General features: G+C 37.0%; 1 protein-coding gene across 1 annotated transcript in view; it reads right to left on the bottom strand.

The window, feature by feature from the left end:
- Nucleotides 1–444: 444 nt before the first annotated feature.
- PLPPR4 (phospholipid phosphatase related 4) overlaps nucleotides 445–26438 on the bottom strand; it is a 39966-nt gene continuing 13972 nt past the window's right edge. The window contains exons 2-7 of the mRNA XM_042997980.1: nucleotides 17246–17441; nucleotides 9746–9865; nucleotides 7457–7652; nucleotides 5768–5825; nucleotides 4838–5011; nucleotides 445–1809 (exon numbers count right to left, since the gene is read on the bottom strand). Of these exons, the coding sequence (XP_042853914.1) occupies nucleotides 484–1809; nucleotides 4838–5011; nucleotides 5768–5825; nucleotides 7457–7652; nucleotides 9746–9865; nucleotides 17246–17441 (2070 nt within the window). The 3' untranslated portion in view covers nucleotides 445–483. The remainder of the gene's footprint in view (nucleotides 1810–4837; nucleotides 5012–5767; nucleotides 5826–7456; nucleotides 7653–9745; nucleotides 9866–17245; nucleotides 17442–26438) is intronic.

Genomic DNA, 26438 nt, shown 5'->3' with positions numbered 1-26438 from the left:
TATAATAATCAGCACCACCCTTACTGGGCTGTAGGCGCAGATTCTGCAAAATGAATATATAATACTGCATGGCCTCTGCTGTAGGGAACCGTGTTCTGGATTCCCACAGCTAATTATAAAGAAAAATCCCTAAAGTTGGCACATTCAGGAAGTAAAATAGTATACACTGAAGGAAACCACTTTCTTCTGATACTGCCTTCTGCAAACCTTTTGAGTTTGAAGATAGGTCTTAAGATTCTTCACCTTATCATATTAATTAGGTTCTTGCATTGTGCTTTTCCCTCCCCTTGATGTGAAATCTACAAGCTTTGCGTGTAGTAGTTCTCAAGAGTCATTGAGCTCCGGGCTGATGGTAAGATGACCCAGTTTGATGAGAAGGCTTCCCAATCCACTGAAAACAGAGCACAGAGGGAGAATCAAGACATGGTCTTCTGGGGCGGGGGGGGGGGGGGGAGTGTCGCTCAAGGGATTGAATCCCATCACTCAATCCTTATAAGCCCGTGTTGGGGAGGTTCCCTTGTAGAAGATATTTCTCGTGTTTTCCGGGCTGTTACTTCTTTCAGGGATTAAGATGATGTTGCCCTTTCTCCGCAGGGTAGAGTCGCGGGAAGAAGAAACAGACAGCGTCTCTGAACCAATTTCACTGCCCTCTACTGGGGTGACACGGATAGTGGTGATTCCATGGTGGTGATGCTCATTGTTATCTATGTTGCTTCTCTTGCGATCTCCAGAGCCAAAACTGTCTTTCAGGGACTCACAGCTTTCTGAGTCCCTGTTGAGATCGTTGAGCTCGTAAGTTTGGCGAAGGCTGCCCTTTTCAGGGGCTTTCCATTTCCAGGAGCCACTACCTTCGCCTTCGGTAGATGGGATCTGTATGATGGGCCTGTTGTTCTCCGGGTGAGCCTCAACTCTTACGATCCCACTGGGTTCGTGGTCTGTCAAGGTTTTGTAGCGGATGGAGCCAGTGCAGGAGACAGTGCTGCCTTCGGTGTTCTTGGGGCTGCTTTGCAGGACACCCTGCTGCTTGGACATTGCTATTACTTGCATTATTCGGGGCTGGCTGTTGCTTCTATTACAGGCCACGGTCTTCTCTGCAGCTTTCAACCACTTGGCCCGAGCAGAGCTGCTTTTGGGAGAGGTGCTTATGTTTTCCTGCGTCTCCTCGGGGATGTGCACTAACTGCGAGGACCCAGGGCGGGACTGGATGGACACTCTTGGTCCTCCAGTCATGCTATTGTTACATCCGGGGACAGTGCCAGGCTGGATCTTGAGGTACTGATTGCTGGGAGGATGGTGGTCTCCATTCACCCCTACTCTGGAGGGCTCTGAGCTTGACCTCATTTCTATGGATCTGGGTGGTGACTGTCCAGGCTCAGTCTCTATAACTTGCAGGGACAACTTGCGGCTTTCATTCTTATTCTTCCACTGGGTGAGAAGCTGCTTTGATCGAGCAGAATCCATAGAGGCATGAATGGTGGCATTTCGTCTGACAGGGTCTTCTACGGATGGGGTGTTGGCTCTGGGTAGGGTATTGCTAAAGGTAACCATGTTCTCCTTCCCCATGGGACTCCGTGGAGTGATGATTTCTACATCAGCGTTTGCCCTTTTGAGGTTTGTCAGTGAGCTGGCATCTCTGTGATTTCGGTTGAGGATGCCTTCTGTGTGAGCAATTCCATCACTGCTGCTGCCATTTTTAGCAGATAATACTCTGCTGGGGTCTTGGTTGAGGTCTGTCAGAGACCTGAGGGCTTCTCTGTGCTGAAACATACTCTCTTCGCTAGGCAGAAAATTTCCCACAGCATACAGGCCCTGGTATTGGAAAGAAACAAGAACATCATGCACTAGAAGACATGGTTACTAAGAGTTTGTCTTAGAGGACCCACTGACGCATATAAATAAGGTATATGCTGTCTATACACCGCTGACTAATACAAATAACAAAAAACCAAAAGTACAATTACTCAGGAAGTAGTTTGTAAGTTATATCATAAATCGCTGAACTAACTGTTCAGAAATAAGGAGCCCGTTATTTTTTATTAGTTGGATTTCCTCTCCTTTCTCCATCCCACTGGATGTTTTTGTGAATCTTATCTATCCTCTGTATGTTTTGAGAGAAAACAAAAAGACAGACAATGAGAGAAATAAGACATTCTTCTGCTTTTCAAAGCATTTCATTTTTCTGGATTTAGGAACCTCTTGTTGAGTGACACCTTGAATAGCTTAACTGATTTATTTTACCTTCCTTTTTAATCACACCTTATGATGGGAAGCAGGAGAGGTGTGAAAAATATGAAACACCAAATCATTCATAAAACATGTCATCAGGTTTTGCAGTGAGGTCAGATACAAATGTTGTTATGACTCAGATCGAGCACAGCCCTGTGTGTTCAGTATTGTGCAGAATTCTCAGAAGACAGGGCAGAAATTGTCACTAGTTTGGGGCACCCACATTCTTTTTTTTAACTCGGTCTCAAGTTTGGAAGTGTATATTTGGTCAATTTAGTGCTAGGACACTAAATTTGAGCTAAATTTTATTTAATCTTGCTTTCATACTTAACCTACCAATTTTGTGTTATTTTAGATTTGGGGGATACAAATCTGGATAAAGTAAAAATTCAGATTCAGAATTTTTACTTTTTACACGTAGAAGACCAAATCCCTGATGGATTTTCAATTTCTAAGATGTTTAGTTTGGAGATAAGAGCAAGCAACAGATACCTATTTGGGTATTAATTTCCATGAATGGTAGCCACTGTCTACCATTTCAAATCAAGCCAAAAGAATCCCATGGAATCAACATTTTATAGAATGCTTAACAATTTAAAACAGCATTGGCTTAGAATTGATGAATATGCAACCTCAGGGCATAGCATGCAAACAGAAATTAAATAAAGTCAAGCTTCTGCCTATCCAACCACTTTAATCCCAGTTGAAATTTTCTTCTAAATAATATCTATCTATGCTCTCGCTGCCAGATTTCCCAGGATGAGCAGGCCTACCTAATGTTGTATTAATAATTGTAATAATTGTTGTAAGTTTAGGAAAATCATCCACTAGACTGCAAATAACCTCTGCCCGTATTGTTCAACATTCAGTGCCCAGCATTGTGCTTAATAAATATAGTTGCTTCATCCTTGTTATAACATGAAGTAAGTAGTTATTATTCTCATTTCATAGGTGAAGAAACAAGCTTCTTAGAGACTATGTAACTTGGCCAAATGTCAAGGATATTTGAGATTCAAGACCAAAATCTTCAGACTATGGAGCCCATGCTAATTCCAGGACACCATGAAATCACACACGTGTGAAGGCAATTCTTGAACTACGGGGATGCAGTTCTCAGTCTTCTTATTCTGTAACACACATCACCAATCAACATTCGCATGAGAAACCCAAGCTTATGCCCAATTCCTGGAATACTATCTTTATCTGGATCATATTCTCTGCCACGGAAGAAAACATGTGAGTAAGCATGAGATTTGAAGTAATAATCTTGACCATGCTAGTTTATAAAGATGAAAATTAATCACTGCTTGCCTCAGCACTTTTACTATTTTTTTGTAATCATTTTCTTGTAACACCTTCCACAGTGCACCAAGATCACGTGATTGAACTGCTGCTATAGATGATTTTCATTTCTCTACCAGCCTCTCTCAGTTTCCTTGGTTATTGCCTCTTCCTCTCTGTGCTGCTTGCATGTTGGTGTCTCTTGGCTTTTATTCTTATTACCTAACAATTTTATATACCCCTATAACTATAATGGTGCTTCCTCCAGTAATATCCATGACTTCCAAGTCTATCTCTCCACTATCAATTGCTCTTTTGAGCTCCAGACCCAACTCTTCAACTGCCTGTCGATCCTTCAATTGAGCTGCTTCGACCAACCTGCTCCCTCCATTGTTTACCTGGTCTGCTAGACCAGAAGTCACCATCTGCCCAGTCTTCCAAGCTGGAAACTGGCCATTATCTCTCATACTTCCTGTTCCCTCACCTTCCATTTATACTTGCTTTTTCATGCGTCCATCTTTTTGCCTGTGTAGTTTCTTCTGCTTGAAAGTCCTTCCTCCTTTTCTTACCCTAAGAAAAAAATTTCTTATTTCTTAAAAACCACATCATGTCTCTGAAGGCTTCCCTAACTTCCTTCTTCAGTCTGCTATTCCAAAGCATTTTGTTCACACCCTATTATATCATTTAACATATTGTAACCATCTGTATTTTTATTAGTCTTTACACTGAAGACTTCTTAAGACTATATATTCTCACTGTTCTGATGCTCAGTATAGTACCTAGCACAGATCATATACTGAATAAATGTAAAATGAATGAGTGAAAGAATTAATGCATGAAATGGATAATCTCGGTTTCCTTATGCTGAGAATATTTCCTTTGAAAGAAGATCAGGCTTGAAAATAGAATACTGCTAAAAAATTCAGTATTAGTTGGTGCCTATATATCCAGATGCTACATTTGTGTTGTTGGGCAAATTATATAAACTTCTACTAAACCTTCACTGTTATGAACCTTACTTTCACTAATATTTACTTTCCTCATCTATAAAATTATACTAGCAAAAGTAATCCTTGATTCTTTTCGGGGTGTGTGTGGATGAGGATAAAATGCAATAATCCTAAAAGTAGAGTTTCTAGTCCATGGGAAAAGTTAAAAAAATTATTTTGCTGAAAGTAGGATGTGTGTTTTGGCTTAGAATGGAGAGGCACCCAAACATTTTCTCATGAATATAAACTATATTGCAAGTAAATTATTACAGTACAAAATGTTCAGTGCAAGTTTTCCATTTAAACTGTGGTTAATCAAGTAAGAATAATAAATTATTTACCAAGTACAGAGCAATTCCTCCTCCTATTAAAAAGCCACAATAGACATCAACTGGGTGGTTCTTATACTGAGTTATCCGTGTTAGCCCACAGATGATCCCACAGATGATAAATGTGAAGACCAAGAGAGGTTTCAGAAGCTTAGAGGAATCCGTTAATGTGGAATTGAAGTACATCTTAAAAATGAAAGAGATGTGTTAAGTATGTTAGAAAGGTCATTTTACTATTAAATTGTAATCAGATAAAAACTTAAACTCAAAGCCTAACTGGTACACTCAACATCAATTTTACTGTTCCATTTGCCCTGTAATGGTTATGTTCTATACCTGAAAAAAAGGAAATACATAGCAAATTCATCTAGTAAAAAACAGACTTACATGAAACTTTGAAAAATAAATTGAAGCCGTAAAATTACCCAGATAACTGTTTAGTTTCCACGTTACTTGTCACATAATTTCAGTCTACTTTCCTCACATAAGACCTGATGGATTATTGTATTAATCAGATATGATGATGATTCATTGCATATCATTTATCAAATTTACACTGACTTTGAACTGTTACATAAGTGCTGAAAGTAAAGCGTGTGTGTGTGTGTGTGTGTGTGTGTTGCGCTTAACACAATTCTTTCAGTTTCAGATTTATAACATTCATGTAGCTCACGGTACCCTGCCATGAGGTACAATATTACATTGAAGGAATACTGGGATGAATAAATATTATGACTGTGTAGAAAAGTTCTTTTACTGTAATATTGTTTCCAGTATCACCCAGTTTCTGCTCTCGATGCAATTGTGTTGCAGGACTGCTGTACTAAAGTTTACTGTTCTTTTATTACACGGCTATATAATCTAATTAGTCACTTGGACACCGCACTCATTTCTCTAATTTTCTCTAGGACACAGATTGATGAAAAAGAGCCAGTGACTTACCGAAACGTACACAGCAGCAAAGGCAGCGAGGGTCGCATGTTGAGAAGGGAATGATTTTCTGCCAAAGGAAGACAGTCAAATTATGTCTTCTATCTCAGATCCACTGCTAACAATCATCTTGAGAACACTGGGTGGTTAAAACATTCAACTTAAAAGCCTCAAGGCAATAAGTGATAACTTTAATTTCTGTTTCGTTTTCTGGAGAAAGATCTGAGTGATAAAATAAACACTGCTAATCGCCATTAGAATGAAAGAATAGTAGTAATACACTTCTCAATATCAAGTGCCAGCTTTGCAGATGATCACTTTGTTACAACACTGGAATGATGGTCGAGAGTTGAAATGGATTGGAAAACATTATATTTGTTCTTTGGTATTAGAATTATGTCAGTTTAAAGTAAAGGTCCATAAAACCTAGGACTTTAAAGCTTTTAAACTTTTTCTATGCTCCTAAATATATGGTTTAATTTACATAAAACTTTAAAAGGCAAAATTATTTTCTCACAGCAGTGAATCTAAGTGTATTTTTTATACTCTAGAAAACACAAGAAGTCCAATCTTAACAAAATGTTTCCCTGCATTTTCCACTTTAAAATAATTATCATCTCAAGAATTGCTGAGAATCTAGTTAAATTTAAGAAGCAAGGTGAGAGAGGAGGAACACAGGATATGAGAGACACTGAAAAGGACAGGTGAAGAAAAAAATAGAGATTGATTTTAATGGATAAAAAAAATTAACGATAAAATTCAGTTATATTAAAATCCTCCTAATTATTTGGTACCCAATAAAAGGGTTTACCATTTAATACAGACAAGATATGTAAAAAAGGATTGAGAAAGAATAGAAGAAGACACAGGTCTTAAAAGCAGCTTCAAAATTATTGAATGGGCCATGAGAACTTGAATGTATATAATTACATAATATCAGGCTGTGTTCTTCAAGAGTACTTACTAGCTTATTTTTGACTCTTAAATTGATCTTAGGAACTCACTAAATGACATGAAATTCTTAGAGCAAAATCGTTCATTGCCCTTTGTCCTTCTGCAATTTATTTCTTTTGAACTTCCAAAACATTACCTCTTGCCAAAAAGCTTAATTTTTACTTTATTCACTGAAAAAAAAAAAACCTTAATGCATTGGTATTTTCTTGAGGTTTCCTGTCTTTTATTTTCTAAAATGCAAGGTTAGGAGCTATAGTGATCTTTTGGGTTTATTCAAAGAAGATGTATGTATAAAACTCTACCAAACAGAAAATTCACATAGTGTTTAAAAACTAAAACATATAAGGGAGATGTAAATATAGATATTTAGTCTACCACATAAGTCAATACAGGCCACGTATTAACTGTAAATCATGACTAACTATAATATCCTCAAATAAACCAACTGTGATAACCTAAAACCATAATGAGTAAAGGGTAGATCACAAAATGTGAGTAGAATTTGGTGATATGAATATTAGTGGCAGCAATGTGAGGCTGAAATTTGGAGACAGACGGAAGATTTGGAAAGAGCCACCAATGGGTTTTCTATGGTATAACCACTAAAGAAATCACTGAATTGAAAAAAATAAATAAATAAAACCAAAGTCATTATGACTGAAAAATGTGGGCCTAAAATGATACCCCACACTATTAATGAACAATGAAAACACTGACATGGAAAGTTTTTAAGTCTCAATTTCTAACCTGCCACTGTTGATCACTGTAAGGTCAGATCCTGAGCAAATATCTTCCACAATGTAGGAATTTTCTTTGCAAGACACATTCAGGGAGGTGTAGTTTGGCTTGCACACGGTTAGAAAGTATGGCGCCTGATAGCCTGTGGAGAGCTGTATGATATCTGTAATGAGAGCTGTAGAGCACAGTCCAAACACATGAACGCCTACAAGCAGAGGGAAAGAAATTGTTACCAAGTTAGCGCCTAATGCTGATATTGCGCCATCATCAACCATGTTTATCACACATTAGTGTGGCAACCTTCAAATCTGTTGTGATTATTTTCTCTGAGTTAATTTGAAGAAAACAGTATAGAAAATTCCTAAACCTTTAAACCGGATACTTGCTGCTAAAATAAGGGCAATTAGGATCTCCAAGTTAGTCATTTGAGGTATTTTTGTCATTTGGGTTAAGCAGGACCTATTCTCAATATCATTGCCATTGGTGTCTTGTAAGACCCCCAGGACATATTAAGGTGGCCAACTGTGTGATTTGAGAAGGATTAAATACAGGGGATGAAGCAGAATTCAAAATGATTTAAAATTGCTTCACATGTTTGAGCTTTCAGGGCTCGCTCTCTCCAGTAGTTCCTAAACCCTACAGAACTGGTTCCAACTCCCTACAAGCTGTAGTCATATCAGGAATGCTAATTAAAACAGAGAAGAGGGCAGGTGGGTCCTGTCGCAGAAACAGTCATATCTTGGGTCGGGGGCTGTGGGAGCCTTCCTGCGTGTTTGGAATTCAGAAATGATGTTCTTGTATCTCCTCACCCAAATCCTATCTTTCTTTTGTGTCCTGTGGCCAGTCTCAAACCATAAACTCACAAATTCTGATGCAGGTCCCTTGCCTGGGAGTCTAGCTCTGCTCACTCACCTGCTTCCTCTACATGGTCTTGACACCCTGGATTCACTCTGAATTGACATCCTGGATTCTTATTCGTGATTTTTCTCATAGAAATCATTACAAGAGGCAGCTGGGCAATTCATCAGTAGACTCCTCCAGACCACGGTCACTGGCCGGCATGTTACCTTGTTTTCCACTTTCCTTTTCTGCTTATCCCCATCTAGCAACTACTCTCCCAATTCCTTCTCCACCCTCTCGACTGGGGTTCATGACACAACCTTCATTTCTGCATTCTAATTCCCAGAATTATGCAAGGTCTTAGAGAGGAGTTCGCTTCAGTGGGGAAGCCCATCCATGTCTGCCTTAGGAGAATAAGAATCTCCTGACCCATGGAGGATGAGATTGCTGACTCTGGGCACTGTTCTCTAGGGAAGGATGGACCATCCTCAAAGGCATGAGGCTTTTCACAGAGGTCATATGCCCCCTTGTCCACAGAATTTTGTTACAAAAATTTATTTTCCTCAGATCAGCTATGTGTCCTTAAGATTTCTGTCCTTGCCTCAGTTTGTGACCCTGCTAAAGGGCCTTTTTTTGTCTTACCATCTCCAAGTGCCTTGCTTAGTGGAGCAAGTCTAGGGCATGACTTAGACTGGACTTTTCTTCTAGTGGGGAAGAAGGTTGTACTTCATTATCTTCTAGCTATTAAATGAAATGACCTATTCCTTTGAGCTGAGAGGTTACAGGTAAATTTTTTACTGACCTATTGGAGAACAAAAAGGCCTGTGACTCAAACATTAGGATAGTCTCATGCTAATCAGAAGAGATGAAGGTTTAGATACTGGTTAGATTCAGATGTTGATTTTCTATAGGCCTTATAAAAAATAAGAGGCAAAGTTAGAGGATATAACCAAGGATAAATAGCCATGATTCAGCTCTCTCTATGGTGACATTTCCATGTGCAGTAACTTCTGGATGAAAACACTCCAGGAGAATTGAAATGGAATCACTGATGTGGCTAAACTAATTTCTGAAGAGTTATCTATTCATAATGGCCTGCTGACATTTATTCTCCACTTTAAAAAACGAACACAGATCCAGAGAAACCATTTTAAGGTAAATTTATGCTTCAGCCACAGCTAAGACAAAAATATACTGAAATGTATGGCATGTTAGCTCTCAGAACAAGCACTATAACTGTAAATAACCCATTACAGATACAAAGCCCAAATCTTAGTGTTTTAACAGTTTTTTCGTATAATGTAAAACTCATCATGGACCTGAAATTATACATCTAAATTATAGCTTTAAAGACTTAATATCTGTAATTAAATATAACATTTCTATTTGAAAAAAAAAATTCCTTTCTTTGTGTATTTGAAAAAAAAAATTCCTTTCTTTGTGGTTCCCCACACTCACCAACAAATCTGACGGCTCTTCTAAGGAAGGAGTTGAAGTTGCAGCCTCCGGCATTAATGTTGGGCTCCAGTCCAACACCATTTCTTCTTTTGGACAGGCAACAGTAGAGAATTCCTTCCCTACCATAATCTGTAAAGACAAGGCAGTGTTCAGAATGGACTCAGTGGGTACAAATGAATTTTACCTTATCTCTTAACACATCATCAGTTCAACAAGGTAAAGATGTAGTTTTCTTAAAAGCTTTAGAGATGTGAGCAAGTTCTCTTGAGTAGTTGAGGGAGCAGTGAGAAGAAGCAATCAGGGCACTGTAAAGAGCTCTGGTTGGATCTTCTGGGTGCCTATGTACCAGTCAAGGCTGTGGTAGCATCCTGGCATTTTCATGCAGTTGGAGCACTCAGTCTTTGGCCTTTTTGCTTGATGACACCCAGGGACGATACCTACTTGATTAATTGCATGATGACTGATCCTGCCCTAACCCTTTGAGTCTTGGCATTTCATTGCTAAAAGCACAAAAACAAGATGACTGGTGGGGATGACGAGGAACAAAATAAGTACCAAAGTTAGGATTAGGAAATTTTACTGGCATATTATTTCAATAAACCAATTTGGGATTGAGCAGAAGGTTCAATCCCTGGAAAGTACGCACAGGGTTAGAAAGGTGCTATCTAAAGCCGAGCGGTGTAATAAAAATGTCTGTGATGATGGAAATATTTTCCATCCTGTCCAGTAGGGTAGCTACTACCCACATGTGGCTACTGGGCCTTGAAATTTAGCTACCTTCAGTATTTAAAATTTAAATCGATTTAGATTTAACATAAAATAGCCAGGTGTGGCTGGTAGCTACTTTATTGGAGAATGCAGATTACAAGAGAATTTAGGTGAGCAGGGTGTTATTCCCTAGGTATAAGATTGCAAAATGTGTTTACAATGGACAGTGAGCCATGGTATAGTATCAGAAGGATTAGGTTAAGATAAAGAAAAGTATACTTGCTGTAGGATTCCAAGACATAGGACATCAGGGAAGGTACCCAATGCATTTAGGCATCATTTCCTTTAAGAAGCTTTCCTTGAAATACCCCACAGCATCCTAAACTGAATTAGGTCCCCTTCTTTGTGGCTTCCTCAGCACCTCATCCTTCCCTCTTAGCAAAGCTTGGTTAAAATGCACTTGAACAGTTTATTTTTTTGTCTTTTACCTGACTACAAGTCTCTGAGGGATGAGACATTTCTTATTTACCTTTAATTCTCACTGTCTAGCACAATGCCTGGCATTGTGGGATTTGCATTTGTTACCCTCATTGTGGGATTCTTGTTGGCTAATTACCCTGGGCATTCAGGTCATTGGTTATTCTATACAAGAGAAGTAAGATTTGAGAGGAGCCTGGGTGGCTCAGTCGGTTGAGCATCCGACTTCAGCTCAGGTCATGATCTCACAGCTCGTGAGTTCAAGCCCCGCATCCGGCCCTGTGCTGACAGCTCGGAGCCTGGAGCCTGCTTTGGATTCTGTGTGTATCTCTCTCTCTGCCCCTAACCCACTTGCATTCTGTCTCTGTCTCTCTCAAAAATAAATAAAAGCATTAAATAAATTTTAAAAAAAGAGAGAGAAGTAAGACTTGAAGTTATGAGTTTTATTTATGAAGAAAATTTTCAAATATTTAAGATTATTGTGCCTAAGAGATTATTATGAAATGCGACATTGATTTGTAGATATGTGTGGAGCTGAGGAAAGTTGAGTTACATGAGACACCAGAAGTCTCTTAGATACAAGTGATGGTGTCACTTTAAAAGTCATGGTCATGATAAGGGGCTCAAACAGATTTCCCAAGGGAAACTTCTCAGTTTTCATTACTAGTGTAACATTTATTTTATGAAGTTTTTAAAACTATAGTTTTTTTTTAAAACTAATGACAGTAAGCCTACGACCTTCTGCTTTGAATGTTCAATCTGCTATATTTAATTCTTTAGGTATTATGGTATGTGTACAATTACAAAGAATCTTAATTTGTATAAAAAATAATTTTCTTAATGGAACTCTACCAATAATCACACGTGTGTGAAGATCATGTGGCATACATGATAAACATCTTTAAAATCAATCTTACAGAAATCATCAAAAGGAGGGGTTTTTTTTCTCAAATAATTGAACAGTGAGTTAATTATACTTCTTGAAAAATGTCATCCTACATTATCACTGTAAGTTAGACACAAGAAACACAATAAGTTCTATATTCTGCACAGATAGATGTGACATGATATTCCACACACAAAGCATAAGATAATGGGTATCTCAAATTCATCATTTCAAGAACATTAACCACTCATTCCTGAAGTGCATTGTTGTATGGTTAAAAAATACTGATTTCATCTTCACTTTCTCAACAATAATTCTGTGAATAATTTTCCCCTATTTTCAATTATATGTAATGATTCACATTTTGCCCATGAAAGCTAAATTATATACACATTTATTTGTATAGTGCTATTAGGGAAATGTATCTTATCACACAACACAATAGTCATTATCTCAAATGACCTTGAGATTTCAGGGGTTTTATTTTAGTTGTGTAATATGCTCAAAACTCGTATGTCAAGAAAGTACTTTAATACTCTTTGGCTTGATTATGGATAGAGGTTTCTTGTCATTATTTTGACATCACCCACTGGTCCTCTCTAAGAAACACATCAATTTTCTCCTCATACTTCTATTCATTTAACCTTGAGCTATATGTCATTGCATGAATTTTCAAAGTGGCTCAATTCTGTTTAAAGATGGAATTCTCCTCAGGGGGAGGGGAGATGCTTCTTGATTTATTTCTAAATGCACCTGCTTGTTTCCTCTTTCTGAATGGCATGCTGTTGTGCTAAAATATGGTTTCAGAGTTTAGCCTTTGACAGTAAAATTATTTGTTGCTTTTGTCATTTGTAAATAGAAAACAATTTGTGACAAGCGTCTTTTCACAATATTCTGTTTAGCCTGTACACAAGCCAAAAAAGAAATGATAATTTTTTTGGCTTGTCCAATATCAAGGGCAGGTTTTTGGAAAAGATTCTGAAGTGACTCTACTTCAGAAAAGGCATAGTGAGAAATATATTGCTTTTTATTAATCATATGGGCAGTGCCCTAAGAATAGCCACCAGAGGAAGCACTCCAATCAAAGAAGACTTCCTTGTGAAAAAAACAAAGCACAATGACAAAAATATAATATTTATCATAGTATCTTCAGTGTTTAAATTTGCAGTGAATGTCTTTTGGAAACCCTAATACATTTAATATTCTACCTTTTGATTGTATAGTCTCCCAAAGCTAAGGTTACCCTCTAGGAACATAATCCAATTCCAATAGAATTCTTCTATAAAGTTAGATATACTTATCCTTTAAGAATATGTAATAAAATTTTACTTCCAGGGAAGTGAAAATATACATCCTTTTCTTTTCATATAGATTTCATGAAGATTTATGGTACTCTCTGTTGTTTTCCCTGGGACACAGTCTCCAAAGGACTGAACAAAATGCTGGTTTCATTATCACTTTAAAGTAAACGAAAAGTGAATATTAAGGATGAAATTTTCCAATTTAAGGGCAATTTCAGAGACATAAAATGTATTTCACAGACATGAAAGGAACTTTTACAGTTTCTCATTCAACATCACAAAGCCAAGTTATTTTTAAAACCTCTCAAAGCATTTTAAAAAATCTGAAAAGCAAACACTAAAAGATTTATAGTTGAATGCCTATATAAGAACATCTGTCGATCTTCTTTTGTTTATATAAAGATTCTTTTAAAGAATATTGTGGGGGTGCCTGGAGTGGCTCAGTCGGTTGAAGGTCCGACTTCAGCTCAGGTCATGAACTTGCAATTGGTGAGTTTGAGCCCTGCGTCGTGCTCTGTGCTGACAGCTCAGAGCCTGGAGATTGCTTTGGATTCTGTGTCTCCCTCTCTTTCTGTTACTCCCCCACTTGCACTCTCTCTCTCTCTCTCTCTCCCTGTCAAAAATAAATAAAGATTAAAAAATTAAAAAAAAAGAATATTGTGGACATGAGTTTTGGGTTTGTTTTTTGTTTTTTGTTTTTGTTTTTTTTTGTTTTTGTTTGTTTGTTGTTTTTTTAAAGAGAGAGAATGTACGTGCGCAAGAGCAGGAGAGGGCAGAGAGAGAGGGAGAAAGAGAATCCCAAGCAGGATCTGTGCTATCAGGGCAGCCCGACTTGTGTCTTGATCCCACGACCCCCGAGATCATGACCTGAGCTGAAATCAAAAGTTAGACGCTTAACTGACTGAGCCACCCAAGGCGCCCCTGTATAAAAAAATCAGTCGATCTTCTTTTGTTCATATAAAGATTCTTTTGAAGAATACCAAGGACATGAGGTCTTTGTTTTTCTTGATCTTCTCTCCAGGTGAATGGGTGAAAACAAGAAGTGCTTCTCTTCACAGAAGTGGGCTTCAAAAGCCATTTTCAAATGAAAGATTGCTCTTGCCTCCCCTCCTGTGCTCACCACCGCATTTGCAACAGGTTTATGCTACCATAGAGGTAAAAGGAGAACAGCATCCTTGAGAGTTGGCGGTTAGAGTCTACTTATTATTTTTCACCTTCAGGAAAAGAGGGGAAGGAGGTTACAATTGTTAACTATGTAGGAAGATTAGAGGCAGAATTATGAGTCTAGAACAAGATGACTATAGACATAAGACCAATGTTGAGAAAATGAATGTTTTGGGAGAAGGCCCTAAAAATAGAGAAGGGAAAATGAAATTGGAAAGAAATCTAGAAGAAGCATGATATTTGAAAAGAAAGATGTGAAAACAATATTTGATGGCAGCAAAGTCAAGATTTGTTTTACCTTTGAGTGTTTACACAAAGCTATGAAACCATGTGTAAGAATCACTGACACCCTGGAATATCATGGAACTCCAAGTGATATGGGGGTATTTAGGGACCCCAGGGTATAAATATTGCCCTAGTTTGCCTCTTGTTCCATTAAGAGGTATGCAGCCACTAGAGAGGCCCTGTGAAGACCCCCAGATCCAGTGGGTTCTTTGTGGGAGGAACTGGCACTGGGTTCCCCAGGTCAACTTTGGTGGGAGGCAGCCATGACAGATTTCCCCTGTCATTTCTCAGGGCTCAAGAAAGCAAGCTTTGGCTTAGAATCCCCAGAAAGCATCTCTAAATTGCATATAGAGAATTTATTATGGGAAATGAAGGAGTCACAGATGCAGGGACACCGTGATGAGGCCAAGGTCATTGTCCTTAGGACATGTAACAGTGTCAACAAAGGGATCAATATGGGCTAAACGGTGCCAGCAGCAAGTGCCACATTTAGACTTGCTCTCTTAGCAACTTAATAAAATACCCTGGGGAAGGAAGGCTTCTGGATATATAAAAAACAAATCATTTCAATGACTGAATATCAACACAATCTTTTCAGCAGAGTCCTGAACATTTGTACAGAATTTAATTTCAAATATTCTATTATAATAAACTTGGGGATTATACCCTAACTAGGAGAAATGCTTCCTGGTGTAATAGTGTAAAGCATATATCCATTTTGCTCTTATCAAATGACTGATGATATGAATTTTTTAATAAGTCGTTAGAGAAATGACAGGAAAATGCTATTATTCTGAGTAATACTGCACTTTAAATATGTTTTATTAGTTTGAGTCTCAGCTATTTCTAAGCACATCATGAATAGTTCCAATTACCCTGGCGTTACTAGAGTTCAAATAATTCATTAACTTACAAAGTATTTTGAGTATGAAAAAGTTCTATGGAGTATTAATTTTGGATTCTACCTTACCTTCTGAGAATATTTTGTATAATTTATTTAGAGTGTAAACATATGCTATGATTTTTAATATAGGGGAAAATTTTTAAAGCAAATTCATGGCTACATAAAAGTATAGACTTTGGAAGGTTTATGCATAGATTCTTTTTCTAAAATTGCTGATGTGCTGAACCAGAATAGGTCAGTTCATTAGGGAATCCTATAAAAACTCCATTCAAATACAGCTTGTCATTCAAAAACCACTTCCTCTGATATTCATGGGCATGATAAAGGCAAATTAAAAGTTCCTATTGGTAGAAATAAATATTATTAACCTTGAAACCTGTTTTTTGTTCTTTATGTAGGATTCTAGGGGCAGAATCTTCTTCCAGAAGAAGCCTTCTGGAAAAGCTTGCCTAGTCTTATTTATTTATTTATTTATTTATTTATTTATTTATTTATAAATTAATTAATTTTTAAATTTGCATCCAAGTTAGTTAGCATACAGTGCAACAATAATTTCAGGAATAGATTCTAGCGATTCATCCCCTATGTATAATACCCAGTGCTCACCCCAACAAGTGTCCTCCTTAATGCTCCTTACCCATTTAACCTATCCCCCTCTCCCAAAACCCTTCCAGCAACCCTCTGTTCTCTATATTTAAGAGTCTCTTCTGTTTTGTCTCCCTCCCTGTTTTTATGTTATTTTGCTTCCCTTCCCTTATGTTCATTTGTTTTGTACCTTACATTCCTCATGTGGGTGAAATCATATATTTGTCTTTCTCTGTCTAGTCTTATGTATTAATGAATTAAGAAAAAGTGTGTTGGTGCACCTGGGTGGCTCAGTCGGTTAAACCTCTGACTTCAGCTCAGGACATGATCTCACAGCTCATGGGTTCGGGCCCTGTGTCGGACTCTGTGTTGATAGCTCAGAGCCTGGATCCTGCTTTGGATTCTGTGTCTCCCTCTCTCTCTGCCCTCTCCTGCTCACGCTCTTTCTCTCTCTCAAAAATGAATAAACTTTAAAAAAAAAGGTTTTTTAAAAAAGAAATAGTGCATTTATTCATAATGTGTAAGTTAGCAAACTAAAAATAACTATGTTTTTAATTCAATTCCAGTAGGTTAGGGCATTATTTTATATTACATGTTTAAAAATGCAAATGCCTGTTTTGAATCTAAAGTATTTTATTTGTCTCTGTGTATGCATGTGTGTGTGTGCATGTGTGCATAAGCCAGTATGCCAGAAGTGTGAGTTGTGACCTTTTTACTTTACAATTGCTAGTGCTCAATGCTCCTAATCAATAGAAAGTGCTAACCCAGTAAACATGGAACTGTAAGCAATATCTACATGAATTTTGAGAAGAAAGTCTCTTGGCTGTATAATTATTTGGTTTTCCCCTCCAGTTTTCCAGACTTCAGATACCAAAAGAACACATTAATTAGGAAGTATATCAGAAACATCATATTAGCCATTCAAGAGGAATTATACAGTTATTAACATTTTTAGAATCATTTATAAAATTAAACATTAGAGACCCATCAATTTTGCAATCATATAATCTTCTATAACTTTGAATGCCAGTAATTTTCAACTATAAAGTCCCATGATATTTTCAAAATATCTCAAAGACATGATCTCTCTGTTCCAAGATTTAGAGTTCACCTTTTGTTTATTTTTAACACATTTCTTACACAAATGTGGCCATTCTTAGTTTTGGGGACTGACAAACATAATTTGGGGGCAATTCTTACCGTAATTGCAGGTCCGGCGAAAGCCAAGCTAAGCAACATGAGGAATGGAATTGCCTCTTGGGTTGGTTCAATATATGGCATGCTAAGACTCCGATCATAGCAGCTAAATCCAGAGTGCACAGGTTTGAAGACATCTGTGAGTTCAAGGAAATACAGGCTAACCACCGATGATGCCAATATAGGCAACTGAGAAAGAAGGATATAGAAGAGTAGTTTATTATTGTGTATGGGTCATACATAGGATCAGTGCATCTTTAAGTGGAAACAAATGGCTGTCTTCTCTCACCACTCTTTTCCGGTCTCAGAGTCAAAGCCTTCATGAGTGTTCTTGCTTCCTCCTTCAAAACATATCTCCAATTCACCTACCTCTGTCACCAGCCTATGAGCCTGTGTTGTCCCTCACTTTTGCTCTTGGACTGCCTTCTGGTCTTGTACTCTCACTCTTCCCCTCCACACCCTATCTATCCATTTTCCACCCAGCACACCAACAGGTCTTTTGAAAATACTTTTGATCATATCACTCCCTATTTCAACCACTCTGGTGCTTTCCATTCTACTCAAATACCATCTGAATGTCACATCATGGAATATAAATTTCTGCATGAACTGGCTCTTGCTTCAGTTTCTTACATCTTCTTGTACAATGTTTATACAACTCCCCAAGCCCCTGCCCACCACAGTCTAATTGGTTTTCACACTTTTCCTGAAACAGTCCAATTCATTTCTACTTAGGGTCCTTTACATTTGCTCTTCCTCTGGCTCTTTGTACAACTGGCCTCTTCTCATCATTTAATGATGACTTCCTGTACTTTCTTACTAAGGTAGCCCTTGATCCATCCTTCTCTCTTGACCCTTATCATCTTGCTTGATTTTCTTCATGGCACCAATCATTAACTGAAATTACCTTGTCAATTTAATACTTCACTTATGTATTTTTCATCATCCCTCCCTCCATTTGTGCTGAAATACACGCTCCATGAAGTGAGAGTCTGCCAGTATTATTTATTTATTGCTGAGTCAGGGCACAGAATTGTTCCTAGCACGGGGTGGGCCTGTAGTACATCATTTAATAATTTAATATAGCAATAAATACTTGTTGATGAATGACTAATTGAATAAATTAATAAATCTTAATTTATTATAATAACTAGACTAGAGTTACCAGATTTGGCAAATGAAATTACAGGTCACCCAGTGAGATTATAATTTCAGATAATCATTGAGCGATTTTTAGTATAAGTATGTCCCATGCAATATTTGGAAGATACTTATACTAAAAATTGTTGTTTACCTGAAATTCTAATTTCACTGGATACCCTTTAGCTTGTCTGGTAAACCTAAATTACACACAATTTACTTTCTAGACTTTGTGTTAGGGATTCAACTATTAATTCACTCAACCTACAATATGCCAAGTACTATGTCGATGCTAACTACAATATGGTGAACAGGACATGGGCTTGGCCAGCAAGGATCAAAGATTAAGAGAAAATACTGCATGTATATTGATGCTAGGACTTTCAGAATCTGAAAATTCAGTTTATGTCACATTATTATTAAGAACTGTTTAGAGCACACGGGTGGCTCAGTCGGGTAAGCATCCACTTCAGCTCAGGTCATCATCTCCCAGTTCGTGAATTTGAGCCCTGCTTTGGATCCTTTGTCTCCCACACCGCCCCCCACCCTGCCTCTCTCTCTCTCTCAAAAATAAATAAACATTTTTGAAAAAGAACTGTTTAGCTTAAGGCTTTGTTACTTGTAGAAGACACAATATTTATTTGACGAAACAGGGCAGATTTTTGATGAAGACATTATTGATCATCCATTATTTCTGGTTGTCCAGTTAAAAATATAAGTGTAGAAAACAGCATTATGCCTTCTTTTCCCAAGGGTCTTTTTGTAATGAGGTGAGAATTAGGTTTATTGGAACAACTAATTATGTATAGAGATTTATCTGGCATTGTCCTCCTGTTTTTCAGATTGATGCTTTTCAGTAGAGAGAACAAAAAGTACATCAAATCACTTCTATTTCTTGCATTAGAACACATGATCATTTGATCACTCCAAATATGTGATCATTTCTCCTCACCACTCCCCTCTCCCATAATGCATGAATGGTAGCTTCAGTCTTGACCAATAAAGCAGTGCTTCATGTGCATATGTGTGATTGAGATTTTCCACTTAAATCCACTTAAATATATTTTAGTTTTAACAACAATATTTCATATAGTGCTTACTATGTGCCAGTCACTTTTTTGTTTTAGAAATCTTAAGTAATTTTATTAATTTTAACTCATTTAACTTAAGACTTTTTATTATGATATAACATGGGTGCTATTATTATCTTTGTTTTTCAGGTGAAGAAGTCCAGTCTCCTTTGGTAAGTGGCAAAGGTTGATTCTGAGCCCAGGAATCATAGCTCTGGTCTTATTTCTTAACCAGTATTCTATGCTTTTTTTCCCAAAAATGGTAATAAAGTTTTAGGATAATGAAATTTTAGGTCTCATACAGATATTTTGTAAATGGGAATCAGGTCTGAAACCTTTGACACTTACCTAAATAACATTTGATCTTCTCAGTTTAATATACTAATGCCCCAGTAAAGTGAGTTTGATGTCTTCTGCAGAAAGGTGAACAAAACTTAACATGTCCAATCTGAAAATTAAGTAAATCTTCTCTACTACAGATATTATTTGCCATTGAATTTTTTGGATGATTACTTTAGAGTCTGTTTAACTGTACCAGTGAAGACATAACCATGAAATGAAAGTACTGTTCCTATAGTGTGTGTGTGTCTGTGTGTGTACCCGTGTGTGTGTAAATAGTGTGGACACTCTGAATTCAACATACTGTGGTCAAACCCAATGGGGTCATATGGTTTTCAAGGCACCTAGGAGGTTCTAATATCCATTCTTCCACTCATTACTACCAATAGGACCTTGGAAATGTTTTTCTTAAATCTCAGTATTTTTTTCTATGAAATAGGTACACTGATAGTAGCCATCATCACAGGAAGTTGTAACAATTAAATGAAGTATTGAAAGTAATTTTCAATAATATATGGAATGAAGAATATTTTATAAATGTTAGTATTATTATTATTGTTGTTGTTGTTGTTATACTTATCAAATGTCACCTTTTCCATAATGCCTTACATGGTAATATTTTTGAGAGTAATTTCCTCATTCTTAATTCCCTAGTACTTCTTTTTAGGAAATTTGTATGTGTTCATCTTTATTACAGTTATCTGCTATAGGTTAATTGGAGCCTTTGCTCTGCTTCCCCAATGAAAAGCTTTTTGTTTTTAAATTTTTTTAACATTTATTTATTTTTGAGAGACAGAGAGAGACAGAGCATGCGTGGGGGAGGGGCAGAGAGAGAGGGAGACAGAATCTGAAGCAGGCTCCAGGCTCTGAGCTGTCAGCACAGAGCCTGACGTGGGGCCCACGAACTGTCAGATCATGACCTGAGCTGAAGTCAGACGCTTAACTGACCAAGCCACCCAGGTGCCCCCCAAATGAAAATCTTAAAGTGGGTGTCTAATCTTACTCACCTCTGTATTTCCACTAATAATATATATCAGAGTGAGTTCCAATTATATATGTATATATATGAATATAATAAATTCATTTTTTGAATGAAAATAATTTCCTTCAGTAATGTTATGTACCTTAGTCATTTCAGACATTAGCCTTCTTGAAACTACCAATTTTTCCAGTGACACCATTTTTCTCCCCATGTATTAATATTGTTTACAGTTCTATAGAAACATGTTTCAAGACCCTCATCTGTTTTCAAAATATTGATAGTCATATTTTTCTTCTTTTGGGTGTTTCTTTCTCTTTGTATTCTACTTCGATTTTGTATTCTTTGTATTTTATTTATTCTTTGTATTCTACTTCAAATTTGTTTTTAAGAAAGAGTGATTTGAACAAAATATTTGTATTTGAGGAAATAGTAATTTTATGCATTGTTGTCTCATATGGTATTTTACTGCCAGACAATGTAATGAATTAAATTAAAATCATTACTTCTTTTTTTATAATGCTCACTTTTAAATACTTGTCTTCAGAGGTATCCTTCATTTCTTGAAATACTCATCAACAAAACTTCTTTTTGAATGGAAGAACTTTAGCAGATGGTATGTACTAATTTGGGCATAGATGCAGAATTGATATATAAAAGCATAGGCATCTTCTGATTGCATTTAAAATGAGATTTAAAAAGATATTTTAAAAGATCTGTATAAGCAGGCATTAGGAATTTTATTCACTAGTTATTTTGTAGCAAAGAAAAAAAAAAGCATGAACTTGCTATTTTTATGCAGCAATACAGAGAAGGGAAATTACCTGACGATTAGCAAAATGGTTTTTAAAAAATAAGAGATTCATTCTTACAATTGCCATCTGCTAAGGAACTTTCAGTAAAAATAATAGAAGCAATTTTTAAGAGTAAATTATAACAGTTTTAGAAGACAAGACAAACAAAAGAACTGTGTTTCAAAAGATTACAGTTGCTAGATAATATTGATTTTTTCGGGTCAATTTAAAAAATACAAATTGACAGTCTATCAATTTTAGCAAAACACTTTATGGAATATATCATGACATTTTATCTAGGTCAGATAACTTACTTGCTTTTAGCATGTTAATCATAAGAACCAACAACTTTCCTTCTTATTTGAGAAAATTTACTTTGCTCTTGGCCTAGAGTAATACAGGTCAGTTCCATTCTTTTCCTTTTTTCATGGCCATTGTGAGTGCAGAGTCTCAAGAGATCCTCTTAAACTAGTGGAATTATAGTCACAAAGGGACAATTAACATACAATATGTTATTGTATGTTTATTTATTTTATTTATATTTTAAATATGTTTATTTATTTATTTATTTATTCAACAAATAGCTACTGAGAGCCTCCTAGCGCTTAGGCCTTGTCCTGTGTTCTGGAATATGGATGGAATGAAACAAAGTCCTTGGTTTTTTTTTTCTTTTTTTTTTTTAATGTTTATTTATTTTTGAGAGAGAGAGAGAGACAGAGTGCGAGTGAGGGAGGGGCAGAGAGAGAGGGAGACACAGAATCTGTAGCAGGCTCCAGGCTCTGAGCTGTCAGCACAGAGCTGGACACAGGGCTTGAACTCACGAATTGCGAGATCATGACCTGAGCCAAAATCTGACACTTAACGACAGAGCCACCCAGGCACCCCCAAAGTCCTTGTTCTGATGGAGATTTCATTGTAGCTGAGGAAGGCAGGTAAGAATTTAAAAATTACAATATGAGAAAGAACATATACTATAAAGAAGATAAAAGAGAAGGCTGTGGTAACTCAGTGCCTGGATTGCTATTTTAGATCAGAGAAGATCTGCCTACGTAGGTGCCATTTAAGCAGAGGCTTGACGGGGCAAGAAAGAAGTAATCGTATAAAAACCAGGTAAAAGCAGAGTCAACAGGGAAAAGTGATATAAGAAGTCAGAGAGGTGCATTTGGGGCCACACTTTGCAGAGAATTGAAGGCTGTGGGTAGAGTTAATACTTACTTTATCCAAAGTACATTTGGAAATGCTTTAGAGAATTTAAGCAAAGGTGTAATATGACTTAAAATATTATTTTACGAACATCACTCTGGCTATTGGGTTGAGGATGGATTGAGGTGGGTCAAAAGTAGAAGCAGGGTGAAAATTTAGAAGGCTCACCAAAACTCAGCAAATACTTATTGAATACCTAGTACATGCTAGACACTGCTCTGAATGTAAGGAAAATAGCAGTCAACAAAACAGAAAACTCCCTGCACTCATGAAGCTTCCATATGCTAGTGGATGCATGGCACTTGCAGTAACCCAGGCAAGAAACGATGGCACATTTACTCAGGTGTAGTGGTGGAGATACTCAGAAGTTGCCAGATCTGGATGTGATTCTGGAGACACACAAGACTTGTTGATGATCTGGTCACTGAAGAAAAAACAATAAAGGCTGATTTCAAGGATTCAAGGCTTGAGCAATTAGGTCAGTAGCATCATTTACTAGAAGAGGGAAAGGTGGAAGAAGCTTAAGTAGGAGAAAGATAAAGTTCTGTTTGGGGAATATGAGAGTTGAGATCTCTCTTAGTTATCAAAATGTAGCTGTCAGAAAAGAATAAGATGCCAATCTAGACCAAGGCTGCAGGTAGAAAGGTGCATGTCATTGATACAGGATGCTTTAAACATCACACTCACTTTTGAACACTTGCACAAGAAATTTCAGCGCTAAATTACTTTGGTTTTAATATGAACGATGGCACAAGAAGTCAAAGAATGTATTGTGTATATTCCTACCACTCCTATGCAGGACATAATCCACAAGAAAAGAAACATTTTATTGTGTGAATAACAAATTTTAAGTGGGAGGCTGGGAACCAATTCTGGTAAAGTATCTCAAAATCATATAAAATGTGAAAATTAAAACATTTATAAATATATTGAAATCAAGTTAAAACTGAAGAAATACTAGCAGATCAAAGGAAGTTTACTAAAGCTTGTGCCACAAAGGAGGTTGTCATAGGTCAACATGGTGATAGTAGAATTTTTCACTTCCAACAGTATATGTATACAAATGTATATGTATATATATATATGTATAATGATATTCCTTAGTAATTTTTGCCTTGTAGGTAATACAGATAAATGTCTCCTTCAAATACTGACAATAATAATAACTAATAATATATACTATAATATAGTATAGGACTTCATAGTTTATAAAACTATCTTAATTGTAGCATATTCAGATGAACTACAATGAATCTCCAAAACATGAATTATGAGAAAACACACTAACACATAGTGTTGTTAAAGGAAGGAATAGGTCAAGAATGAGTCTACAGTGCCATTCAAGGTCTAGGTATCTAAGCTAGTTTTCACAGATAGAATGGCTGTGGCTTAAATGGCATGCATAGGTACAAATTCAAACAGGGTAGCGTGACAGAGGGAAACCAAGGCCAGTCTCACCACCAGGAGAAGCCAACCTCTCCTCATTTATTCCACTAGCTTCTGGGATTTGGGGCAAGTCACTTAACCTCTCTGGATCTCTTCTGTTCTCAGTGAAGTGAGGGTCTGTTTACATTGCCATCTAGTTCTAGAATTCTCTACATCCTGGCATGATTTCAGAAACATTCCAACCATTTCTTTTACATGGTCACTACCCTCTATAAAGTATTATGTCTTCTGCCTCTGGTCTCTGCACGATTCACTTCATCCTGCATGATTCATTTCATCCTGCACAATGCTTCTAGGCTGATTTTCTAGAGTTCATGTCTGATCATGCCTTTAAGAGTGTCCCACTAATAATAGAATAAAGTGCAAAATTTTTTTTAGAATGGCACTTATGACCTTTTATCTTATAGCCTAATCTGCTTTCTTGTTTAATTTTGCTCCATACCTACTCTTCACTCTCCCAACCCACGAAAAACCTTTGTTTCCATTGCACTTTTATCTCAAAGGACATGTTCTGGTCTCTGCTTTATCTTACATTTCACATTTGTGTCCCATAAAAATTTTCCTCATAAAGGTCGAGATGACCTTCCTCATAAACATCTCCATGCTCTTCATTCAGAACTGAAGACTCTACTTATGTACTCCATATCTAGTTCATTTTAGGACCTGTGTGTCTGCCTTGAATTACAATGCTTGTATATTACCAGCCCTAATTTTAAGATTAGGTACTTAAAAGTGAGATCTCTGTATTCACACAGTGCTTTCAGTGTTTTAGGTGTCCAGGAAATGTTCGCTGAATTTAATCAAAAGAAATCAGGACATTAGTATTAAATAAACACAAAGCATGGCCAATTTATTAACAATCACATAGCATATATGTTGAGGATGTAGGTGCCAGATATTGTGCTAAGTTCTTTTATAGATTGCTCCATTCAGTCCACACCTTGTAAAGTATCTATTGGTATTCCTAATTTACAGATGAGAAAACTGAGACAGAGTAGGTTACATAAACTGTCCAGGGGTCACAAAGCTGGTAATGGGAGTACCCACATTCCTTCCCAGGTGCCTAAGTCCAGGAAACATGCTATATATACAACTTCTTTGCTAATGCGTCACAAATTGCTTTCCCGCTCAACATTGGTACAATGGCTGCAATTGGCAAACGGGAGGAGGGTGTTGCAGGAAACAGGTGCCTTTTGAAAAAAAAGTCACCCAGTTCTTAACCCTTACCTCTTAAACAGTTTCTCTACCAGTTTCTTTACCACTCAAACACGAAAATTGCCTCTTATGCTCAAATCTACTACTCATCCTTTCTAGAACTCAGTTCGCTTTCAGTTACTAAAAATAGAATTTATGGAGTAGCAACACATATCTAAGAAGACAAGAACATTTCTTGGGTTTTTATTTAGGCAATTCCCCATAAATTATCTAATTTAATACTCATAACCTCTTTGAGAATTTTAAGATAAGTTTTAAGAAAAGACCCCGCCCTAGATAAGCTAAACAGCATGCCTGGCTTCTAAGTACAAAGCCAGAGTGGGGAACCTAATCTGTTAAATTCCTAGATGCACATGCCCCACTACACCCTGCTGCCATCCTGGCACATGTCACCATCTGGCATTAGTCTAGTGCTTTTCAGGAAAGAATAGCCCCAGGCTTCAGTGGAAATGCCACTTAAGGACAGAGGCCAGAGTGGCCATGTGTACAAGGGGTTTAAATGGCATCAAGAGTGAAAGGTGGGAGGCACTTTTCAAATCACGCTCTTAATCATATGATATTCCAGGGTCTTAAATGTTCTTCCCTGTGCAGTTTCTCTGATATAATTTTAATTTTTTTTTGGCAGTATCTTAAGAACCTTTAATTGTATCTTGGATGTTGCCTGCTTTTATCTTCACTTTTGTTTTCCCTTGTAAGTAACTTCTAGTATAAAATTCCAGGAATTGGGCACCTTTAAAGCTCCAGATGCTTTCCTGTCTTTAATGTTTCCTTTGGATCTCTTTTGCTAACTGCTTCTTTCACAGTGATTATCTTATGGGATAGCAGTTTTTCCTTCACTTTTCTCTTTTATTCAATGATAAGACCCTTGAGAACAGAGAAGTGTTCTTATTCACTTCTTTATCCCCAGGGCCTAGCATAGCAAAGGACATATTCAGTAGCCTCAATGTAGAATAAATACATACATGTATGGGTGGTTTGAAAGAGATGTTAGTGTTTACAT

The sequence above is a fragment of the Panthera tigris genome, chromosome C1, assembly GCF_018350195.1.
Source record: "Panthera tigris isolate Pti1 chromosome C1, P.tigris_Pti1_mat1.1, whole genome shotgun sequence".
Classification (NCBI taxonomy): Eukaryota; Metazoa; Chordata; class Mammalia; order Carnivora; family Felidae; genus Panthera; species Panthera tigris.
This window is presented reverse-complemented; position numbering and strand designations above follow the sequence as displayed.